General features: G+C 42.1%; 1 protein-coding gene across 1 annotated transcript in view; it reads left to right on the plus strand.

The window, feature by feature from the left end:
* Positions 1-18325, plus strand: part of CDYL (chromodomain Y like) — an 88222-nt gene that overhangs the window by 38368 nt on the left and 31529 nt on the right. The window contains exon 2 of the mRNA XM_075314794.1: positions 8912-9575. Coding sequence (XP_075170909.1) covers positions 8912-9575 — 664 coding nt within the window. The remainder of the gene's footprint in view (positions 1-8911; positions 9576-18325) is intronic.

Raw genomic sequence — 18325 nt, forward strand, 5'->3', positions numbered from 1 at the left:
AATTTAACATTAATTGAGTCTGTCATAACTTCCTGATGTGTCCATGTTATAGTGGCTGGACGAAACGCGTTGAGGCTATTATTTACTCACCCATGCTGATGGGCGCTGTGTAGTGAATATAATGGAGAACCAGTATATGCGCTGAGAGAGCGCGAGACAATACGCTGTAGACAGTGAGGATACGGTCAGGAGCGGCAGACTTTGGCTATTGAATGCTGAATGCCGATACGCCGAGTGACTCCCTCAAGTGTGGCAGTAGGATTCAGATCTCCCAAATGCAGAGATCTGATGTCTATAATGGATTCTGTAGAATGATATTTGGATTAAACCTCTCATTATATAGCCTGATGTAGGTAGGAAATTATATTACATGGGAGGGTGAGATATTTATTGTGGCATGAGGGCCAAACACTCGCCTTTATAATAATAAATCTAATTATGTGACTGGTGTTAAAAATCTTGGAGATACTTGGCTGAATAAGTCTTAGGCGGGCTTTGCACATTACGACATCGCAAGCCGATGCTGCTATGTCGGGTGCGATAGTCCCCGCCCCCGTCGTAGGTACGATATCTTGTGATAGCTGGCGTAGCGAACATTATCGCTACGCCAGCTTCACATGCACTCACCTGCCCTGCGACCGTCGCTCTGGCCGGCGAACCGTCTCCTTCCTAAGGGGGCGGGTCGTGCGGCGTCATAGCGACGTCACACGGCAGGCGGCCAATCAAAGCGGAGGGGCGGAGATGAGCTGGATGTAAACATCCCGCCCACCTCCTTCCTTCTCATTGCAGCCGGGAGGCAGGTAGGAGATGTTCCTCGCTCCTGCGGCTTTACACACAGCGATGTGTGCTGCCGCAGGAACGAGGAACTACATCGTACCTGTCTCTGCAGCGGCATTATGGAAATGTCGGAGAATGCACCGATAATACGATAACGACGCTTTTGCGTTCGTTAATCGTATCATCTAGGATTTACACACTACGACATCGCAAGTGACGCTGGATGTGCGTCACTTTCGGTTTGACCCCAACGACATCGCACCTGCGATGTCGTAGTGTGCAAAGCCGCCCTTAGGCTATGTGCCCACGTTGCGTTCTGTCCCTGCAGAAATTTCTGCAGCGATTTTACAGCACACGTGCGCTTCAAATCACTGCAGAAACAGTGCGTACTGAAAAGCCGATTTCATGCGCTCTTGATGCAGCCCTCACCATAGACAGAGCGGGGGCTGCATGCAGAGCACACGAAAGAAGTGACATGTCACTTCTTAGAACGCAGCGCTTCGGCAGTAGCCGAAGCGCTGCGTTCTAATATGCGACGTGCGCATGGATTAAGCACAATCTTCATAGATTGTGCTGGGGACGCAGGACGCATGCAGTTACGCTGCGGTGCAGATCGCAGCGTAACTGCATGAAAATTTTCTACGTGGGCACATAGCCTTAGACTGTGTGAACTATAGGCAACGAAGACCGTTAATAACCCTAATAGTATATTTATATACATAATTTAAGAGGGGAGTCTATACCTCTAAATTATTATACTCCCTTAAGTGCTTGGATAGAATATTGCTCCCAGGCAGGCTTTTTTTTATTAATTTGGTGGAGATACACTTTTTAATATCTGAATAAAAGTTATTTTTTAATAATTCCTTTATCCACATAAGCCAGTGAATTTGAATAATCCGGAAGTGGAAAGAACGTAATGTCATGATAAACCAGCGACGACAAGATGCTCCTCGCAAAATTTCATACAGAGAAGTGAAAAAAATTGTAAATGTTGCCCCAGAGCCCAAGTATCATCTGTGAAAAGCTACATACAGAAAGACCTGGAATCAGCCCGTAAAATTGTTTCAAAGAAAACAATTAGTGATGTACTGATCCTCCATGGCCTGTGTTCACACTCACCATGCGAGACTCCATTGCTAAACAAAACGCATGTTCAAGCAGTTTTAAAGTTTGCTCAACAACATTTAGACAAGTCTCTGAAATACTGGGAGAATATAATGTTGTCAGATGAGACCAAAATTGAACTCTATGGATGCCAGCATACACACATTGTTTGGAGGCCAAAAGGCACTGCATATCACCCAAATAACACCTTACCAACAGTGAAGTTTGGAGATGGGAACATTTTGGGGTAGGGCTGCTTTAGCATATAGCACTGGCAAACTTCATATAATTGAAGGAAGGATGAATGGACAAATGTACCAAGAGATTCTTGCTAATAATGTGCTGACATAACAGGATGATGATGAAGCAAAGGTGGACATGTCAGGAAGACGATGAACCCAAACATAGCCAAAAAAACTCTCAATTTGTTTTACGGAAAGAAATTAAAGCTGCTAGAATGGCCCAGCCAAATCACATGACCTGAGTCCAATAGAAAATGTATGGAAGGACGTAAAGCTCAGAGTTCATAGAAGGAACCCACAGAACCTTAAGGATTTGAAGTGTGTTAAAGAATGGACCAAAATCACACCTGAGCAATTAACCTAAATAACTAGTTTCTCCATACAGGAGGCATCTTAAAGCTGTTGTCACTAGAGATGAGTGAACCTGAAGTTCGGTGTTTGTACCAAACACAGACTTTTCCCAAAAACCAGAGTTTGGGTACTTTACATATACAAACCAATGACGCTAGCATCGCTGTGCTCAGGTACACTTGGTGCTCAGCCCAGTGCGAGTTCTTGCAGTGTTTGAACGGCTTGCACTGGGGTTAGAACAGCATGAATGAATGTAGTGTGCACCAAAAGAAAAAAGAAAAAATCTCACCCTTAGGAGTGATCTGTTTATGGCTGGCTGCATGTGGGTGGAGATCGGAATTGCCCAATTAGTGACTTCCAATGGAGTTCAGGTCATGTCCGGATCCCAAATCGATTTTCATCAAAAGTCCGGCTGCACCCACCGAACTAAACTTCCACGAGTTCGCTCATCTCTAGTTTCTCACCAACAAAGTCTTTTGAACAAAGTCTTTAATACATTCCCCTGTATACTTTTTCCCTGTGTCATTTTTCATTATTACACATCACAAAAGTTATGGATATCTGTGGTTTGATTTCTTTTATTGTGTGGATTGGATAAGATATTCATGTCAATAGCATATTCAGAGATATAATTACTTAGATAATTAGTGACGCGTTGAATACTTATTTCACCTGCTGTATGTATGTATATATTGAGGTAATTTCCACATTACTAATGTGTTTGCATTTAAGTGCTTGAAAAGGGTCCGTACAGTGTATTAAGACTGCAGTGTTTACACAATTCTTTTGTGGGCAATTAGAGGCTTTGCAGTATTGCGATTCAATTCAAATTGATTTTTTATAAAGTGGCGATTTAAAATTTCAAAATATTCGATCATTTCTACTTTAAAGCTAAAGAATCTATAAGATCAGCTTTTGTCAGAATGAGTCCATAGGGCGGTAGCTCATTGAGAGCTTTGACCATTGAGTTTCAGAGTAGTTTTGCAGTTGATGTTAAAGTACATGATCAACCTGCATGATATAGATCCTTTAATTTTGAGAGATTGAAAATGCAAAGGATCAGATGTATAATTAACAAAGATCACAGTAAGCTCTTGGTTCACATTTATCCTGTGGCCTATGCTAAGCACTTACATTGTGAGAATATGTGTAAATCTCTGAAAAATGTGATTCAGTCAGAGCCACAAACAGAAAATTCACTATAATGAGGCAAAGCAAGTCACTTTGAACTCCCTTCTGGCCTATGATCTGGCAGTGTCTATCTTTTTACGCATTTTAACCAGTTTTGTACACCACTGAAAAGACGGACTCTGTGGAACAGATAGCAGATGAAGTACAGAGTAACTCTGCTGCCTCATTAGTGAATTGCTCTGTCAAGGGTTATGTGTTTTCATCTGAATCATGTATTTTGGAGAATTAGCCTATGTGCGCACGCTGCATCTTTATGGTGACCACAAAGATGCACATTTGTGGTCCCAAAAAAACGCACCCGTGGCATGCATTTTTACCGCCTTTTACGGCATTTTATTACTGTATTTTAGCCTAGTGCAATTTTTAAGTCAAATCTATTGACTGGAAGGGCTCAAAAACGCTGGCAAAAACACAAAGAATTGACATGCTGCATCTTTGTGGTCACCACAAAGATGCAGCAAAAAAAAACCCAAAAAACAGCTGCAACGTGCGGACAAGAAAACTGAAATCTCATAGACTTTGCTGAGGAAGGAAATGCATGCAGTTTTAGTACCAAAACTGCACCCAAAAAAATGTGCAAAAACATGGCAAAAAACGCAGCATGCGCACAAGGCCTTAGATGGAAACCCTGATGTAGATACTCAGCGTTGAGCACACGATAAGTGTGAACTGATCCAAAATGTCTGGTACCCCAAAATGCTACCAATAAAACTTTCAACTCAACCCCCCCCCACCAAAAAAAAAAAAAGACCCACTCAGATCTGTCATCTGTTAAAGGAAGTATAGGCTGCTTCCATCTTGCTACTAGCACAAAAGTCCTGGAAAAGTGCCATGACTCCTCTTCCTCCCACTCCCACAAGACATCCAGCAAGTCCTGCATTCCCAAATTAAAATGCCCTCTTGATTCTGAGCACCACAGTGTGTCTACATGTTTGGAATTTCTGTAAAGCCGACCGAAGTAATTTATGGGGTACATGTCTCTAGAAACATAAACTGGGTGCAGTAGAGTGAACCCTGCAATGTATTGGATATGTTTGCAATTTTCATTCTGAAATATTCACAGCGTTTGACTCCATGTTTTCCAGAACCAAACTCATCACTACATCCGTTGATGAATTCCCAGAGGAGTGTAATTGCCAAAATGGAGTCAGTGGAGGGTGTATCTGCTGTTGTGGCACTTAGAGGCTCTGCAAATGGAGTTAGCAAACTATTTTAGAATAATCTATGCTCCAATAGTCAAATAGCACTCCTTTCCTCCTGAGCCCTGCTGTGTGGCCAAACAATACTGTACAGCCACATGTGGGTACAGCCACTTTCAGTAGAAATTGGAGAATTCTTTAAGGGGTGCAGTTTGCAAAATGGGGTAACTTGGGGATTTGTGCTGTTCTGGCTCCCCAGGGGCTCTGCCAATGTGACATTGCACTCGCACCATTGTAGCAAAATCTGAAATCCAATATGGCACTTCTTTCCTTTTGAGCTTTGCACTCTGCCTCTAAAGTGTTACATAGGTATTGGCGCACTAAAGGGTGCTTTACACGCTGCGTGCGCGATAGCACCCACCCCCGTCGTTCGTACGACATTTGGTGATCGCTGCCGTAGCGAACATTATCGCTACGGCAGCGTCACACACATACCTTTTTCAGCAACGTCACTGTGACCACCGAACAATCCCGCCTTCAAGGGGGAGGTGCGTTCGGCGTCATAGCGACGTCACTGCAGCGTCACTAAGCGGCCGCCCAATAGCAGAGGAGGGGCGGAGATGAGTGGCCGGAACATGCCGCCCACCTCCTTCCTTCCTTCCTCATTGCCGGTGGACGCAATAAGGAGATGTTCATCGTTCCTGCAGCGTCACAAATAGCGATGTGTGACGCCGCAGGAACGACGAACAACCAGCAGCATGCACCACCAACGATATTATGAAAAGGAGCGACGTGTCAACGATCAACGATTTTTGATGTTTTTGCGATCGTTGCTCATTGGTGTCACACGCTGCTATGTTGTTAACGGCGCCGGATGTGCGTCATTAACGACGTGACTCCGACGATATATCGTTATCAATGTCGCAGCATGTAAAGCACTTTTAAGGAGAAATTGCACAAATTGTGGTCCATTATTTTCTTATTAACCTTATAAAAATTAAAAACTTGTGGGTAAATTAACATTTTAGTGAAAAACGTAATTTTTTTTTTTTTACCACCCAATTGTATAAACTTCTGGGACACAACTGAGGTGTCAATATGCTCACTGCAGTATTAATTGAACTCATTGAGGGTTGTGGCTTGTAAAGTAGGGTCACTTATGGGGGAGTCTGTTTTTCTGGCTTGTTAGGTGTTCTACCACTGCGACATGTCACCCCCAAATCATATAAGTTATTGTAGGAGAAATTGTGTAAAAAAAAAATAAAATAAAATAAAAATCAAAACTGTATTGTCCATTTTCTCTTATTAGGCTTTTTGAAATGGGGTTAAAGCAACATTTTAGTGGAAAAGATGGTAATCTTTCATTTTCACAGCCCAATGTTACACAATTCCGTTAATCACCCGAGGGCTAAAAATGCTCACTACACCTCTAGATGAATTCCTTGAGAGATGTAGTTTCCAAAATGGAGTCACTTTTGAGGGATTTCTACTTTTTGATACTACAGGGGCTCTTTTCAAATGTGATATGGCTTCCACAATCTTTTCCAGCCAAAATGACACTTCAAAATTCAAGTAGCTTTCCTTCCCTTCAGAGCCCTGCCATGTGCCCATGCAGTAGTTTGTGACCACATTTGGGATATCGTTGAACTCCAGAGAACTTGCATCAAAAATTCTGAGGTCCAATTTCTCCAGCTATGATAGTGAAAATGAAAAATTTTGGGCTAAAGCAACATTTTTTGTGTAAACAAAAATGTAATTTTTCATTTTCACAGCACGATATTGTATAATTCCATGAATCACCTTTGGGCTCACGATGCTCACTGCACTCCCACAGGAATTTATCGAGAGGTGTAATTTCAAAATTGTGTCAATCCATGTACTCAGAAGAAATTGCACAACAAATTGTGTAGTCAATTTTTTTTCTTACTACTCGTGAGAAAATGAAAAAATTGGTGCTAAAGCAACATTTTTGCTGAATGTTTTTAATTATAATTTCCCAATGTTATAAAGGTCTGTGAAGCATCTGTGGGTTAAAGATCCTCAGAATACCAATACATATATAGGCATGTAGTATACAAACCCCACTTGTTTGATCTTTCTACTGTTTTGGCATATCAGGGGCTCTTCAAATGCAGCATGGTGTCCACAATTTATTTCAGCCAAAATAACACTTCAAAATTCAAATAGCTCTCCTACCCTTCTGAGCCCTGATGAGCGCACAAACAGTAGTTTCTCACCAAAGTTGATTTTATCCTGTTACTCGTGTAAAAATGAAAAATTGAGGCTGACACAACAGTTTTGTGTAAAATATCTCATTTTTAATTTATTTCCACTTTGTTTTAATTCCTTTGAAGCACCAGAAGGGTTAACAAACTTCTTAAATATGATTTTGAGCACTTTGAAGGGTCTAATTTTTATAATGAGGTCACTTTTGTCTGTTTTTTGACTTATAGGCCCCCAAAGTTACTTCAAATGTTAACTAATCCCTAATAAAATAGTTTTTTGGAAAGTTTGGTGGAAAAATGAAAAATTGCAGCTAAATCTTTAACCCTTATACATTTATAGCAAAGACAAATGTTTCAAATATGATGTTGCTGTAATGTAGACATGTGGAAAATGTTACTTATTCATTATTTTTAGCGGTATGACTATCTGTTTTTAAGGGCAAGTTTTAAAAATTTGTGAATTTTTAAAAATTGTCATACAATTTCCAATTTTGTCATAAAACACAATCCATATTGACCTAAATTTACCGCTAACATGAAGTACAATGTGTCACGAAAAAACAATCTCAGAATCACCGGGATCCATTGAAGCGTTCCAGAGTTATAACCTTGTAAAGTGACACTGGTCAGAATTGAAAAATATGAACCTGTCAGGCAGGTGAAAACGGGCTTTGGTGGTATGAGGTTAAAGCTATTATATCCCTTTCTAAGAATCTTGGTTGTGTTACATGCCTTCTCTATAGAGAGATTAAATTGGTTTTGAATTTGCTGATTTCTGCAACTTTTTCTAGTATGCACTGCTGATGGGAGAGTATTGCAGTATCCATAATCCAACACTTAGGTTCTAGGAAAAAAAAAATTACAACAAAACATAGCTTTTTTTTACGTATGTATAAAAGCACAGGATAAAACATCTGATATATTTTGAATCGGATAAATCATTTTTAAGCCCCCGTCACACGTAGCGATGTCGTTAGCGAGTTCGCTGAAACGTCACAGGTTTTGTGACGCAACAGCAACCTTGCTAGCGATCTCGCTACGTGGGACACATAGCAGCGACCGCCCCCCCCGCTGCGATATCTCCGATCGTACCTGAACATCCTGGTTCATTTTTTGATCATTGATGTCCTGCTGGGCAGCATGTATCGCTGTGTTTGACGCCATAACAATGATGAGCGACCTCGCTGGCGACTCAAAACTCAACGTTCTATCGAGGTCTGAGTCGGCAGAATAGCTGCTGTGTGACAGGGTCCCAACGACCGCCGAGGTCGTTATACGGATCGATGTACCGTTGCTGCATCGCTAATTAGATCTGCCTATTTGACAGCTCACTAGTGACCATGTAGCGACGTACCAGCGATCCTGACCAGGTCGTATTGTTATCGGGATTGCTGGAACGTCGCTACGTGTAACAGGACCCTTACGACTTAAAACCAAATGTTTTCCGCTGGAACCTGAGTGTCGGATTATGGATGCTGTTAATTCCAATACAGTTCCAGTTATTCCTTTCTCTGTTGTCTTAATATTAGCTACTTTTCTTGTTTGTCACATTATGCTCACAACGCTTGATATTTGTCATTTTATCCTATTAATACACTGGAGAAATTAGGAACTGCTGTTAGGCTTATCAAGTTGCCTGTGAGCCAAAATAGATTAACTTTGTAGTCTTGCGTTACTTATTTAGACCTTTGCTTTAATAGTTGTTATGAATGGGTTGATGTAAAGTGCACCTAACTCGATAATTATCTGTGTCACACCTGTTGCTAAATGCTGATCTTTACTTTTCATTTATATTACTCACTACATTATTTATTAGGTGAGGTATAGTAATTTGTTTGTATGACTTGACTGAGTCGTATTGTGTTGAATTTATTTTTAGGTCGAACGAATTGTTGACAAAAGGAAAAATAAAAAAGGTAAAGTTGAATACTTGGTGCACTGGAAAGGATATGACAGTGGTGATGATACCTGGGAACCAGAGCAACATCTAGTAAACTGTGAGGAATATATTCTTGAATTCAATAGACGACACAGTGAAAAGCCAAAGGACAACAACACGATATCAAAATCAAATAGGACATCTCCTAATAACGCCAGAAAGCAAATCTCCAGGTCAACTAATAGTTCTTTTTCAAGAGTGTCACCAAAATCTTTGACTCTTGGTAAAGATGGTGACTCAAAAAATGCTCAACTTTCTTCCAGTCCAAAGTTACGCAAAAGTCCTTCTCAATTACTTCCGGTAAGGAAAAACATGGACCTTTCTAGATCGGGTATCAAAATCCTTGTACCAAAAAGTCCAATGAAAAACAGGAATACAGTCGATGGATTTCAAAATGAACCTGTAGAAAACCTAAACCATATTGAACAAGAACAGGATTCTGTTGCACCAGAGGTAACTGCTGAGAAACCAGTTGGAGCTTTACTGGGACCAGGTGCAGAAAGGGCTAGAATGGGAAGCAGACCAAGACCACCATCACTAGTGCCACAAATTCAGTTGCCATTGACTGTTACCACAGCATCAACATTAACTGTAAATGGAAAAGGTAAGCAGTCATGACTGTCAGAATAAATTCTTGTTTATAGCTAATATATTTATCTTCCCATTTTGGGCTGGACATTGTAATTAACACTTCTGCTTGATAATATTATAAAGTATTATTTATACTAATATAAGTCATGCATGACATTGGACATGTTCACACTGACATTTATTGCACACGTATTTGCAAGTGAATCCTATGCAGAAATCTAACATTGACCCCAGAACATCCTGTTTACCCCCATATAATGGAGCTATTACATGTGTGGTCACCTGCCACTATATAGAATTTCTAGAACGATCACTTGTCATTTTTTTTCCCCCGTAATGTGGCTTTTTACACTTATGTTATTGAAAACTATGGGAGGAGGTTGGTTAGTTGTTGGTTCACACACATTTCATGGAACATGCACCAAAAGCCATGTGAAAATGACACCATGTGAACATTCCCTTTCTCTTTGGTGATTATTGTATTGCTGTCTTTTGTCCTACTTCCTAAGGCCGCCTCTGGGCATAACATGTCTTCTTTGTGTGTACATATCAACAAACTTCCCTGTATGTATGTTCCCTTCATCAACATGGCATAACTGTGTGCACAAGCCTCTATGGAGGCACAAGGGTTTCTGTGGTTTTGTGTCACTATGCTGTCTCTATACAGGACTATTACAAGATTATTCTTTAACATTTCTTTAGATTTCACAGCTGCAAAATCTAAATTTAATGGATATGATCTGTTTCCATCCAACACAATTGTGTTCTACCTGTAGTCTCTGCAAGAAGTTAGAAACACTACAAAGCTAAGGTCAATAATGCTGAATCTATAGAGCATTTCATTTTCTAATGTTAATTTTCTAATTCCATATTCTACCTTTTCTTTACAGTAGAGGTAGGGTGCCTTGAAATACATGAATTTATATAAAAGTGGCCTCATTGAAGTTTCTATTGGCAGTGTTTTTATTACATATATATAAATTTTACTTTTTTTAATATCTCACTTTCCAGTTTCCCAATGTTGGCTCATTTAGTCCCATGTAATACTGCATGAAATATGTTATGTGGGTTTCATCTGCTTTCAGGCCGCTTGCATCTTCAGCTTTTGTACAGTCATTGTGCCTTATTCTGGTGTATTGTGGAAGGAGTTTATACCAGGCTATGCATTAAAGAGATGAGATGTTGAAAAACCTGTTGATCACAATACACTGTAGCAAAGTGCATTGATAATTAGGATTCCGCCCAGTTTGCAAAGCTGGACTTACATAAGATCAGTGCTAATCAAACTACTACCGTAGTTGAGCCTCAGTTGTTAGATAGTCCCCCTGGGTGTTTGTGAAAAACATTATTTCTGATGGGGGGGAGGGGGTTCACTCCATTTTAAATTTTACCCTATTCAGCATGCAGTAAGTACAACATGTTCACACTATTCTGCAGGTCAGCATAATTACAGTGATGCCAAGCATAGATTTTTAAATTTGTGGCAGAGTAAAATCATCTGGTTTTGTTTTGCAAGATTCTGAAAGTCGTAGCTCTTTTTTTTTGTTATTTCTTGTTGTTTTTATGGCATTTACCTTGGAGGATAAAACTAATATTTAAATGTTCTCATTAGCATTGTTAGAGATATGATAATGCCAATTATCATTACACTATCCTACTAGACTCTGTCTAAGGCTAATTTCACACATCCAGTTTGAGCAGTGCGGCTCAATCCGGCTGTGAAACCAATGCAACGGATGCGGCGAAAACACCGCATCCTTTGCATAGGTTTTTACATGCGGCCCGTCCGTTTTTTTCCGGTTGCGGCATGCTACTGAGCATGCGCAGTGGAAGAAACCGCATGCGGCGGCCGGATGCGTTTTTTCCGCATCGCGCCGCATCCGGCGTCCATAGGCATGCGTTGAAAAATGCGCCGCAGCTGCCGGATGCGTTTTTTTTTTGCCGCAGCAAGCGGAATGATGATTTTGCCTACTGCCAGAGTAGCCAAGGTCTTAAGTAGGTGTCAGCATATATCACAGCTGACACTCTATATAAAAATAGCAACAAAAAGAGGACAATGTCCTCCAAAAATTAAGTATTACTCACAGCAAGTTGGGCTGCAGTGTGTACATCGCCCAGGCCAAAAGCGAATGCTCTACCAGGATACAGCTAAACCCCCACTAATGTGGAAGCATCACAGGTGCAGGAGAAGCAGATCACACGCACACCTCCATGGAATGGAGGGGGCGATTGCTAGATGATAAAACTGCACACTATAGTGGCTTGCATAGAGCGCTGTTCACATGCAGATGGCACAGTCACAAACCCGCAGCCTATTAGGTGACGCCCTTCTATTAGATCAGGCGGGCTGCCAAGCCGCACCCCACTGTGTATCATGCACGGACAGACACTCTACAATGCAAGGCCCAACAGAAAGGGGCCTGGCTGTATCCTGTACAAACAAAAAAATATGAGGTTTTACTGTGTATTACTGTGAGTAATACTTAACTTTTGGAGGACATTGTCCTCTTTTGTTGCTATTTGTATATTTAGTGTAGGGACCTACAGACATGAGGTCCCGTGACGAGAGTGTAGGCTTACGTTTTATGGCCATGAATACCAACAAAAACCTCATATTTTTTTGTTTGTACAGGATACAGCCAGGCCCCTTTTTGTCGGGCCTTGCATTGTAGAGAGTCTGTCCGTGCATGATACACAGTGGGGTACGGCTTGGCAGCCCGCCTGATCTAATAGTATGGGTGTCACCTAATAGGCTGCGGGTTTGTGACTGTGCCATCTGCATGTAAACAGCGCTCTATGCAAGCCACTAGTGTGCAGTTTTATCATCTAGCATTCGCCTCCCCTCCATTCCATGGAGGTGTGTGTGTGATCTGCTTCTCCTGCACCTGTGATGCTTCCACATTAGTGGGGGTTTAGCTGTATCCTGGTAGAGCATTAGCTTTTGGCCTGGGCGATGTACACACTGCAGCCCAACTTGCTGTGAGTAATACTTAATTTTTGGAGGACATTGTCCTCTTTTTGTTGCTACTTTTATATTTAGTGTAGGGACCTACAGACATGAGGTCCCGTGACGAGGGTGTAGGCTTACGTTTTATGGCCATAAATACCAACAGCTGACACTCTGCTGTAATGGTTGTAACTATTTAGCCATTTTAGGCTGCTTTCACACTGTTTGTTTTAACATGCGTCATGAACGTTTTTTTAACGCAAAACGGGTCCAGTGCAAATGCGTTTTCATTTCAATGCATTGCAATGGACTCGCGTCAACATGCGTTTGCGTGCGTTATAGTGAGGGTCCAGCGACTTGCAGTTTTTTTAACTTTTTTCAAAAACGCTACTTGTAGTGTTTTTGAGCTGCGTCCAAATACTGTTTTTCACTGGATCCTGACTATACTGCACGCAAACGCTGGCATGCTGATAGACCGGATCCTGCTTGCTCTACTGAGCAAGCCCAGATATCAGCCTGGTGTGATCAGTCGCTCTCCCCCTCCCTCTCTCCCCCTCCCTCTCTCCCCCTCCCTCTCTCCCCCTCCCTCTCTCCCCCTCCCTCTCTCCCCCTCCCTCTCTCTCCTCTCTCTCTCCCCCGCCTGAGAGCGGCGGACACTCGTAACCAAGGTAAATATCGGGTAACCAAGCAAAGCGCTTCGCTTAGTTACCCGATGTTTACCTTGGTTACGTGTGCAGGGAGCAGGCAGCCCGGCTCCTAGCAGCTACGGAGGCTCGTAACCAAGGTAAATATCGGGTATCCAAGCAAAGCACTTTGCTTAGTTACCCGATGTTTACCTTGGTTACCAGCGTCTGTAGCTGTCAGAAGCCGGATCCCAGTCTATCACGTTCAGTTCCCCTCACTCCCGATCACATGACTTTAATGCCCGACCATAAACTTCAAGTGACAGGATCCTGCAAAATAACACATGCGTTTGCATGCGTTTTTCTTTGTAAAAACAGGATCCACTTTTCCAGCAAAAAAACGTTCATGACGCATGTTAAAAAAACGTAGTGTGAAAGCAGCCTAATCACACTAAATGCTGATATGAGGGAGAAGCCTCCCTCCAATTAAAAAAAAAAAAAACAAAAACAGTAAATTTTCTTATTTTTATTCTCCCACCCAAAAATAAACAAGCAATAAATAAACTGATTGAATCTAAAATGGTACAAATAAAAACTCATCCTGCAGCAAACTTACACAGTTCTTTTGCAGAGTGATAACAAAAATATAGCTTTATGAATATGGCAATGCCAAAACAAATATATTTTTGTAAATGTGTATTTTTGTCTTTTAAAAATTTCAAAACATACATTGCTGTATAACCCCAGTGTCACTGCTATTGTACTGAATTGATGATTTTGTTTTTGTTCTTTCTGTTTTCCAGAAACTGGAATAAAAACAGTTTATGTTATGTACCCCCAAAGTGGCACCAATAAAAACTACAACTCATCCCATAAAAAACGTTCCCCTACTCAGATCTATCAAAGGAAAAATAGAGGTTTCCCATATCACTGGTTGCTGGAAAAGCGACATAACTCTCAATATCTAATCCAGTAAAATCCAGGCTTGGAAAGTGCATGCTGGGATACTCAAACTAAGCGTTATCAGGGGGCAGAGTCTCTTCCCCCTCCCTGAAGCAAAGCAACATCAGTGACACTTGTTTCAGGGGCTGGTCTGATCCCTGCGCACTGTCACTGCATATTCAGTCCTTGCCTCAGTGACATCAATGTGAATAAGGCAAGAGAAGCACAGTGCTCCAACTACAGCTACCTGTCCTTAGTAAGCTATATGGTTACATTTCTTAGCTAAGCAGGAGGAACTACACCCCCATTTGTACAGAGTACAAACAAATACAAAAAACATGCCCAAAAGGATGAGCCGGAGTATAAGTTGATATATGTGCATTAGGAGCATGTTTACACCGTTGCCATTTTACACACAGAACCCAACAGAAAAACACAAAATGAGCATATACTCTATAATAAAGTAATTAGTAGTAGTACATGTAAATAAAATAGGTTACTTGGTTAACATTGATCAAAAAGCGTAAAACCCATCCCACCGCGACTAGTTGTACCCAGTCAGGACACTCCTACTCGGTTCTGTTTTTCTTTTGGGTTTTGTCTGTGAAATAGCCACAGTGTGAATGTGCTCCTTTTGCACATATACCAACTGATGCTCTGGCTAATTTTTTTTGTTTTTTAAAGGCCATCTCTTTTGAGTCCTGCCATATGCGCAAACTGACGTGTATGAAATATTTTCATCTAAGTCTACTTCATATAACAAGTGTAATTTTTCAATTTCACAAAGCCCAATGGTGAAGGAATTGGTGAAAGACCAGTGGTATTCAAATGCTTATTACATCCCTAGATGAATTCCCAGAGGGGAATGGGTGTGTTCTACAAAATGGGATCCTTTTCTGGGTCTTCTGCAGTTCTGGTACACCCGGCAGCCTGCAAGTGACGCTCAGAAACTAATACTGCCAAATTTCTGCTCCAAAAGCCAAATAGTGATTCTTCCCTTTCGAGCCATCCATGTTAACAAACTATAGTTTCCGAACACATATTGGGTATTTTGGGGTCCACTTCCTTCTATTATTCATTTTGAAAATAAAATAGAATTATTGGTGCTAAAATAACATTTTAGTGGAAGAAAAGTAATTGTTTTGTTTCTATTGTTTCGTCGACCCAGCATTATAAAGTTCTGTAAGCACATGTGGGTATAAAATGCTCACCTCACCCTTATATGAATTTCTTGAGAAATTTAATTTCTGAAATAGGGTTACTTTTTGGGGGAAGTGGGATCTCGATCTCTTTTAGCACTTCTTGGGCTCTGTTGTAAGTGGTGCCGGAAAACTATCCCAGACAAATTTGCACTCCAAAAGCCAAATAGCATTTGTTCCCTTCCATTTGTTCTATGGTGTGTTCAAACTGTAGTTTGTGGACACATTTGGGCTATTGCCACATTTGGGAGAATTTATTCTTCCTATTGTGGGTGCAGCTTCTCCTATTTAGTTTTGTGGGAAAAAAAAAATTTGGATCTAAAAAATCATTTTAGTAAAACAAAAAATGTAATTTTTCACTTTTGCATCCAAATTTTATAAACGTTTGAGAAGCAACTGTGTGTCCAAAATAGTCACTGTACCATTAGATAAATTAATTGAGTGTAGCTTCCAAAATGGTATTAGATGTGAGTTTTGTTTTTGCTGTTATGGCTCTAAAGGGGCATTGAAAATGCAACATGGCATTCACGATCTATTCAACCCAAAATTGCACTCTGAGGCTATGTGTGCACGTTGCGTTCAGTAACTTGCAGAAATGAACGCATCCTCTGGCAGAATTTGTCATTGTGAAATTTGGTTTTGACCACATAAACGCAGGAAATATGCAAGCGTTTTTATAGCGTTTTGACCGCGTTTTACATGTATTTTCATTGCTTAAATTAAGATGCGTTTTCAATACAAATGCACAACAAAATACCGTTTGAACATTCAAACAGTAGGAAAAAAATGAAAAAAAAAAAAATAACCTTTAAATCAAGCACTATAATGATAATTTACCGAAAATGATTGATGAGATTTAATAATTATGTTCAAAATAAATTAAAAGTATTGTATGACTCATTTTTTAAAGTCGGAATGGATGTGAGGGCAAATGGAAACCTCGTGACCTCACTATAATGCCAAAAACGAATGCTTTGATTTTGACAAAAAAGCATGCGTTTAACATCAAAAAAGCATGTAAAAAGCAAGTAATTTCTTTTAGGATGCGTTTTGATTATTCTCATTGACTTCAATGTTAGCAAAACGCAGCCAAAATGGCAAAAACAATTGACATGTTGCTTCTTCAAACATAGAGATTTTGACACATTTTTGACACCAAAAACGCTGCGTTTTTAAAAGCATTGTGCGCACAAGAAAGCCCTATTTTCCATAGACTTTGCCAGAAAATCAAAACAAAAAAACAAAAATTACTACCGTATTTTTCGGACCATAAGACGCACTTTTTTCCCCCCAAATGTTGGGGGAAAGTGGGGGGTGCGTCTTATGGTCTGACTATAAGGCTGCGGGGAATGAGGGTGCCGCGGTGCAGCGGGTCATCGGCGGCACGAGCAGGCTGTATCAGCCTGCCGTGACCACGTGGGCCCGCTCATTACATATGCACGCCCATCCTCCCGCCCATCATCTCTCAGCGAAACCGGCGCTGACAGGTGGGCGGGGTGATGGGCGGGGGGGTGCGTGCATAATTAGCAGCCGGCCGTGATCACCCCTGGCAACTACAGCCTGGAGTGATCATGTGCGGCTGTATTCACTGCCCCCCGTGCATCATTATCAGCGCGGGGTGCAGTGAATCAGTGTACTCACCCGTCACCGTGTGTGGAGCCGCCCCCCTGCAGCATCGCGTCTTCCTGTCTGTGCCGGCGGTCAGCTGATCTGGACACTAGTGGCGCGCACCGCGATGACGTCATCGCTGTGTGCGCCGCTAGTATCCACCAGAATCGATCAGCTTACCGCCGGCACAGACAGGAAGACGCGATGCTGCAGACACCGGTGACGGCTCCACACAGCGGCGCTGCAGCTGAGACAGAGATCGGTGCTTCAGGGAGTGAGGAAGGGTAAGTATAAACGTTTATTTTTTTTTTCCTGTGCCACAGGATACATGCCATTTACCAGGATGGGGGCATTTCATGAGCAGGATGGATGGGGGCATTTCATGAGCAGGATGGATGGGGGCATTTCATGAGCAGGATGGATGGGGGCATTTCATGAGCAGGATGGATGGGGGCATTTCATGAGCAGGATGGATGGGGGCATTTCATGAGCAGGATGGATGGGGGCATTTCATGAGCAGGATGGATGGGGGCATTTCATGAGCAGGATGGATGGGGGCATTTCATGAGCAGGATGGATGGGGGCATATCTTGAGCAGGATGGATGGGGGCATTTCATGAGCAGGATGGATGGGGGCATTTCATGAGCAGGATGGATGGGGGCATTTCATGAGCAGGATGGATGGGGGCATTTCATGAGCAGGATGGATGGGGGCATTTCATGAGCAGGATGGATGGGGGCATTTCATGAGCAGGATGGATGGGGGCATTTCATGAGCAGGATGGATGGGGGCATTTCATGAGCAGGATGGATGGGGGCATTTCATGAGCAGGATGGATGGGGGCATTTCATGAGCAGGATGGATGGGGGCATTTCATGAGCAGGATGGATGGGGGCATATCTTGAGCAGGATGGATGGGGGCATTTCATGAGCAGGATGGATGGGGGCATTTCATGAGCAGGATGGATGGGGGCATTTCATGAGCAGGATGGATGGGGGCATTTCATGAGCAGGATGGATGGGGGCATTTCTTGAGCAGGATGGATGGGGGCATATCTTGAGCAGGATGGATGGGGGCATATCATGAGCAGGATGGATGGGGGCATATCATGAGCAGGATGGATGGGGGCATATCTTGAGCATGATGGATGGGGGCATATCATGAGCAGGATGGATGGGGGCATATCATGAGCAGGATGGATGGGGGCATATCTTGAGCAGGATGGATGGGGGCATATCTTGAGAAGGATGGATGGGGGCATATCTTGAGCAGGATGGATGGGGGCATATCTTGAGCAGGATGGATGGGGGCATATCTTGAGCAGGATGGATGGGGGCATATCTTGAGCATGATGGATGGGGAATTTCTTGAGCAGGATGGATGGGGGCATATCATGAGCAGGATGGATGGGGGCATATCATGAGCAGGATGGATGGGGGCAT

This window comes from Anomaloglossus baeobatrachus, chromosome 6, assembly GCF_048569485.1.
Source record: "Anomaloglossus baeobatrachus isolate aAnoBae1 chromosome 6, aAnoBae1.hap1, whole genome shotgun sequence".
Lineage (NCBI taxonomy): Eukaryota > Metazoa > Chordata > Amphibia > Anura > Aromobatidae > Anomaloglossus > Anomaloglossus baeobatrachus.